This window comes from Myotis lucifugus, unplaced genomic scaffold (genome assembly GCF_000147115.1).
Source record: "Myotis lucifugus unplaced genomic scaffold, Myoluc2.0 scaffold_147, whole genome shotgun sequence".
Taxonomy (NCBI): domain Eukaryota; kingdom Metazoa; phylum Chordata; class Mammalia; order Chiroptera; family Vespertilionidae; genus Myotis; species Myotis lucifugus.
This window is the reverse complement of record NW_005871195.1, coordinates 276545-283913: the sequence shown is the minus strand read 5'-3', so window position 1 is coordinate 283913 and position 7369 is coordinate 276545. Positions and strand designations below refer to the sequence as shown.

At 41.0% G+C, this 7369-nt stretch overlaps 1 protein-coding gene across 1 annotated transcript in view; it reads left to right on the top strand.

Annotated features, from left to right (window-relative positions):
* Positions 1-7369, top strand: part of LOC102422997 (ligand-dependent nuclear receptor corepressor-like protein) — a 112156-nt gene that overhangs the window by 858 nt on the left and 103929 nt on the right. Inside the window, exon 2 of the mRNA XM_023759094.1 lies at positions 661-969. Coding sequence (XP_023614862.1) covers positions 661-969 — 309 coding nt within the window. The remainder of the gene's footprint in view (positions 1-660; positions 970-7369) is intronic.

The window sequence follows — 7369 nt, the reverse complement described above, 5'->3', positions numbered from 1 at the left end:
TTCCCGTTTCGGGTCAGTTCAATGGGGGAGCGAGCTGGAAGCCGGCGGCGGCGGCGCCGGCGGCCCGGGCTCGCCTTTTGTCTGGGAGCTCCCTGGCCCGGCGCGGTTCCGCGCTCCTTCACCTTCGGAGCTGTTGGGCTTCCCCGGGAACTGTTAGTTCGGACCCGCTCGCCCAGCCCCCCGAGGGAACCCGCTCGCTCGCGCTGTCCCCCAAACTCCTCGGCGCCTCTCGCCGCCCGGCGTCCGCCCGGTCTGGAGGGAGGAAGCGGCCCCGCGGCCGGCGTCCGGGCGGAGGGGAGCCGGCGGGAGAAAGGCGGGCTGGTCCGCGCCCCCACCGGGCGCACACACACCCCCTTCTCGCCGCCGGGGGCCGGGCCGGCCGCCGCCACCGAGTTCCAGAGGAGGGCATCCCGGGCGACCCCCCATCCCCTGGGCGCTCGCGGGGCCGGGGCCTCTGGGGGCCGGCGGGGGGCTCGGGGCAGCGGGGGCGGCGCCCGAGGGGCGGGGGCGCCCTCCTCTGCCCTCTCGCGCTCGGCGGCGGCGCGGTGTGTACCCCTTTAAGAAGGAGCCGCTGGAGCGCTGACGGTTGGGATTTGAAGTTCTTCCTCCCTCTTTGGAAGTCTGGACGGCGGGGAGCGGGGGGACTGTTGCCATAGAGATGACACCCTCGCCCCCCTTCCCTGTGCGGACGCCCGGGCGACTCTGGTCCTCTTTCGCTGTCATGTGATGGGCCCGTCCCCGCATTTACCCGCACGTCTCCCTCCCCGCCTCCCACCCGCGTCCTCCTGACCGTCCGTCTTCCCAGTCGGTGGGGCCGGCGTCGTTCGTGCTTCTCAAACTTCTGGGCTGGGAGCTGTCATTCTGCAGGTTGCCGGGGGCGGCGGGAGGTGGCGGGACCTCCGGACCTTCGCCGCCGGCGCTCGCTTTTCTGTCCGAGTGGGACGTGTGCAGGGAGCTGTTCTCCCGCAGGTTGGTGTCCTGGGCAGGAAGGGGGCGACGCGGGGACAGGGACGAGGGGTGCTGTGCGCGTGTGTTTTGGAAGGGGATTTGGGGTGAGAGAGGAAGGGAAGAAGTGTGGGTAATGGAAGCAGCTGACTCGGTGGGCGATTACATCTTGGCACCTGGAGTGGAGGCACTAACCTTCTCTTACTTGTTTCCATCTGTTCTTGCGCCACCTCGAGCCGCCCCCCGCCCCCCACCCGGTTTGTTGGTTTAGCGCCTGGAGGAAGATCCTTCTTTTTGGCTAGTGAACAGGAGGTCGCAGTAGGATGAACTAGTACAACTTCAACTCAGAGGCGTGCACTGCAGAATACGATGGACATAGGAACTAGGGGCACTTTTATGTATAAGCCATTTACTGTTACCCTTATAAAATAGGTTTTGGTCTTATCTAAGGAGACATTCTGGAAAATAGCTTTGATTGAGTTCTCATAAGTGATTTTAGTTCTTTAAAAAAGTGTAGGAAAAACCACACGGTATTCTTTATATAAAATTTTAAAGGTAAGTGTTATTAGTGCTTCCAGAATACAAAATGGACCCGTTTTTATTGGAAAGATCTCTTCTGCCGACAACCTGTTTAGAAATGGGGTTCGTTGAATTAGGATCAGGGTAACGGCATTGTAACACCGGCTATTGTGTCAAGTTTTCCCCGAGGCACGCAGTGATTTTACGATGTTTTTGGTCAATTTTAAGTTTTTAAATCCTTTAAGATTTTTATCCCCTCATCTTTTTGCTTATGTGGGTACATTAAGTATGCTCTGTATCTAAAAATATATGTGATTTTGAAAAATAGTCAAATTTTAATTAAATACAAAATTAATTGAATTTCATGGGAAAAAGGACTTTCTGCCTTACCTACTTGGATACTGAAGTAGGATTGGGAAACATTGAAAATTGAGTTCATGCTGTTATGTCTAACATGCAATCTCTGTATTACATTTTTAATGTAATATATAATTATACCATGTTAGAAAAAAAATTTTTAACTGGGCTCTAACTATATTGCGAATTTCCCCCACAGTCCCAGTCCTAGTCAGGAGACCTAGTAAGACCCATCTCATACTTTTGTTTTCGCATTGTTATTTTAAATAAACAATGAAACTCTTTTAAACCGGATATTCACTTGTTGCTTGGCTTTTGTTTGTTTTTTTCAGTACCCTATATGTGAAGCATCTATTCATAGTGTGAATTGGGATTACATGTAGTTTGTGTACTTATTTCAATTCATCTTTTGCTATTAATGTGCTTACATTCAATATTTCACGTTATAAACATTTACAAACCGACATATTCTTTTTCCTTTGCATGTTTGTATGTTTGTGAATATATGTGTATATATAAATTTCCGTATGGCATATCCAGTGCTCTCACGACTTGAAATCGTTTTTATAAAATATGATCCTTTCTGCCATTGGGGAAGAAAATTATTCAAAAGCATTATTTTTAAATAAGGAAATTGTAAGCAATGTCTTAGGATTGTACCACAACTCAGTATTAACCCAGTAGTAGTGTTTTAAATCTCAATTCCTAGAATAAGTCTTTCATTTGATTCACTTTTTTATAACATATATAATATATTCTACTTTTATGGGGGGAAAGTTCATCATCCTTGTAGTTAGCTAAGATGTATAACTCTTGATAAGGAAAATGTTTACTTTTCTCTATTTGTGGAACTCATCTCTTTAGATTTATGATTATGATTTATTCTTTTTTTTTATAATTTAAGAGGTGTCCTATACATTCTGTGTCTCAATACCTCTATTTGCAATGTGGTACTTCTTATAATTTAATTATTTTTCTATAATCATCATATGCTGTGCTATAATTTGGAGTATGCTCATCTAACAGATGTTTTAGTGCTTATTGGATATAGTAAACAGTATCTTAGTGCTCAGTGTAATATTAAGGTATAACATATAGTCCTGAATCTTGTGGCATATGTAATAGAATTAGTAACTGATAAGTTACAAAATTTAAAACACAGTAAAGTCCAGGAGAAAAGAAATGCATCAATATAATTTTAAATATTATCAGAACTTGTATAGTCTGTTAAGATATTTGATCTGGGAGATAGGCCAAGTTTTTTATTTTTATTGTTTTGATTTTTTTTTACTTTTAATTTTGATATAATTTCAAACTTCCACGATAAGTTGGAAGAGTAGTACAAGGAATTCATATATGCTTACCCACATTCACTAACTGTATTATACTTTGCTGCATTTGCTTTATCATTCTTGCTTTATATCCATATCATTCTATCTACCCATCCATCCTTCTGTCTTCTTTTGAAATAATTTGAGGGTAGTTGGCAGATATTGTACCTCTTTACTCTTAAATTCTTAAGTGTATATTTTCTAAAATAAAAGACATTGTGCTTACCTAACCACAGTGTAGTTATTAAAACCAGGAGATTTAATATTGACATAATACTGTTATCCCAATCATAATCCATATTCAAATTTTATCTATTTCTCTATTTTATCTGTAAGCTTTCCTTTCCTTAGTCCAGGATCAGGCATTGCATTTTGTTGTCACATCTCTTTAGTCTCTTTTAATCTGGAACACTTTCTCAGCTGCTCTTGTATTTTTTGACCTTGACATTTTTGAAAAGTACAGGATAGTTATTTTGTAGATTGTCTCCCAATTTGAATTTGTCTGTTGTTTTCTCATGATTAGATTGGTTATGCATTTTTTTTTATTTTTTTTTTTTGGCCAGTAATACCTCTGAGGAGATGTTCTGTGCTTCTTAATGCTAGTACATCATATCTTGAGCTTCATGTTGTTAGCTTTGAAAATTTGGTTAAAGCATTATTCCCCATATTTCTCCTTGAAAGTCATCACTTATCCCTTTGTAATCAATATGTAATTTGGGGGAAAATATATGTTAATATGTATCTGCACATAGCATTCCATAAATTTTGCTGTTATTATTGTTGATTTACACAGGATATTAGCAGGTTTGAGCTTTACAGTTTTGCCAATAGATTCTTTCTGGTGGGAATGCTGATGAACAATAAAAAGATCGAGGCATGCTAGAAGAAAAGATAGTAAGGGTTTGAATGATCTGTTTTCTATGGTGTCAGAGTCATAGTTTAAGAATCACAGTGTATCACTTAGCCTCGGCAAACCCATTAGTCAACAGAGCCAAATATCAACAGTACAACGATTTAAATTTCTTTTGAGAGCCAAATTTTTTAAACTTAAACTATATAGGTAGGTACATTGTTATTAACTTAATTAGGGTACTCCTAAGGCTTAGGAAGAGCCACACTCAAGGGGCCAAAGAGCCGAATGTGGCTCACTAGCTGCAGTTTGCCGACCATGGACTTAGCCAAACCCTAGCATTTTGTATATGAGACCAAAAGATATTACATTCTAAGTAAATTTTCCTGATAACCTCATAACTGTCTTAGAGATCTGCACTCTGCAAGTGTTTGTAGAATGGACTTTCTTCCAAACTACCTGCCCCATCTATACTCAGCAGTATCAATGTCAGAATGTTCATTTCTCTTTTTTTTAACCTCTGAAGAAGTTATATCAGTACTTCCTAGAGCTGAATAAAGATGGGATAGCCCGTAAATAAAATTCTAGATAATCACCCCAATACCTCTTTCTGACTGCTCTGGCTTTCTCCTCTTTTGACTTTCCACTAATGTCTAGCTCATCTGTCACTGTTGCAATATAAATCCCAGAAGAGTGGATTCACTTAGAAATCTGGATTTGATAAGGACTGGTGTGGTGGGCCAACTACCCTAAAACCTTGGCTATACAACTATTTTTTCAAGCATTAGCAAGTTTTTAATCCATTTAAAAAGATGTAAACTATGACACTGCCTAATAGCATACATTAGACAAATGGAACTTAGAATATAATGAGTAGTTGGATGGTAAGATATACATCCAAATATCTCTGTAAAATAAGTATATCAATGAATTTTGCATGCAAGATTTGAAATTCTGAGTACTCCTGAATTATTTTATACTTGGAAGTGTAAAATTCTGCCACCTGTGTGAATTTTGTGTTTTTGCAGATATTAGATTCGGGCTACAGGCTGGAGCATAGTATAGCATCCTTTCTTCGTGGAGCTGTCTCTTCATGTCCATGCTACTTTCCTTGGCTGACTACATGCATGCGCGCCTTCTTGTTTGGCTTTGCACAGTGACAAGTTGGTGTTTATTGTGTCCTGTATGTTCCCCTGACTTGTATGACTTTGAACCCTGGTGGTTCTATCACAGTGCTGTCCTGGGAGGAGCAACAAAGGCATGCTGATATTTGGATATGTAATTTCTTTTTCCTTATTAGTAAATCCAGTCTTTCAATTATAATAACCTACATTTTTTATGTGTGGAGTTTCTTTTTTGGTAATAATCCTTATCAAATGGCCAGCATTCGTGGGTGATAACAGTTGGTTAGAGCACCAAATTCATAGGTTCAACATTTTGGAGACCCATTAACTTTCACATTATGAGAGTCCATACTGAGTTTGAATGTACCGTAGGATCAAGTAATTCATTCAAAAGAGTTGTTTCTTTCCCACCACAGAATATAGATAGGAGACTGTGAATAGGCCCAGACCAACCTACTGCTCCCACTAGGAAACTAAGGTAACAAAATAATGTCATATTTGTATTTGAAGAGTGACACTTTGTTTTTAATTAAAGCTAAATAAAAATTTTGCTTTCAGAATTTTTGTGTTTTCTAGAAAATAAAACTTAAGAGGATTCACTTTTTAAAAAAAAATGTTTTCTTACTTCAGAGAGAGGAAGGGAGAAGAAGAGAGAGATAGAAACATCAGTGATGATAGAGAATCATCGATCAACTGTCTCCTGCACGTGCCCTGCCCAGGAATGGAACCGTGACCTCCTGGTTCATAGGTTGATGCTCAACCACTGAGTCACAGTGGCCAGACTGGAATCATTTTTCTAAACATCTCATTTCCTTTCCTTTCCTTTCATAGAGTTTTTCCTACTTGGCAACAACCCTATCCTGCTTACTTATATTTGCTTCCTTTTTTTTTTTCTTTACCCTAATGTGTTGCCACATTATTTTAAAGAAAGTATTATTACCACATTATTTTAAAGAAAGTATTATTACTTTCTTTAAAATACCTCCTGGATTCAGTTTTTCTAATAGAGTAAGTACACTTGAGCAGATTCAGGTAAGATTCTTGTTTATATCAGTATCTGCATTGCTGGTTTTCCTGTCTTTCAGTCTAGCTTATAACCTTACATTAAATCATTATTTGAAATAGCTGCTTTGATTTTATAGTTTACAAAGCAGTAGTATCTCCCATTTGTTCTTTTTCATCAAGTAAGGTTCCTAACCATTTTCAATTAGTTGATCATAGTCTACCAGACTGCTCTTTCCTATTTGTTTTTCTAGTTTCTTTAGACAGCACAACCATTTGCATCTACTTTTACTTCTCTATTACACCCATTGCCCAAAAATTTTGAGTATCATTTTAGTCATATCTCCTACCCTACATACTAATCTTTATAATTCAGTTGTAACCTGGAGTCTTTCCTTAAGTATTTATCGAAAAACAAGTTTTGAGATCTTTTCTCCATTAATTCAAATCCAATTCTTTTCTGATGCATGTGTATGGTGTGTGTAGATAAGAAGTAACTTTGTCCAATAGACTTCCTCCTATATAATAGAAGGTTAATATGCAAATCGACCAAACAGCAGAATGACCGTGGTCACTATGACACGCACTGACCACCAGGGGCAGATGCTCAATGCAGGAGCTGTCCCCTGGTAGTCAGTGAGTTCCCACAGGGGGAGCACCGCTCAGCCAGAAGCCCTGAGCCAGGCTTATGGCTGGTGAGTGCAGCAGTGGTGGCAGGAGCCTCTCTTGCCTCTGCGACAGCGCTAAGGGTGTCCGACTGTCGGCTTAGGCCCGCCCCCGTGATGAGTGGGCCTAAGCTGTCAGTTGGACATTCCCCGAGGGCTCCGAGACTGCGAGAGGGTGCAGGCTGGGCTGAGGGATACCCCCCCCCCCCGGGGCACGAATTTCGTGCATTGGGCCTCTAGTATTTAAATAAACAAGGGACTAAATGATAGAAAGAATGAAGAATTGAAAGAGCACACTTCCTTTCTTAACCTCCATCATCTTAACCTTAGGCACAAGTCATTTTACCTTCCCCAGATGGAAATCTGAAACTAGGATAATATTGGTCCTCATGTGTTCACTACATTTTGTTTTTAATGAAAGGTGCTATAATGCCTACATAGCCGTGGTTTCTCTGCTGAATATATAAATTAGGGAATTACCAGCATAAGATGATGTTTAAATCCATGGGAAATGGATGTGATCACACAGGGGTAAAAATAGTATAATGAGAGAAGTAAGTCTCAGTTCCATGCTTT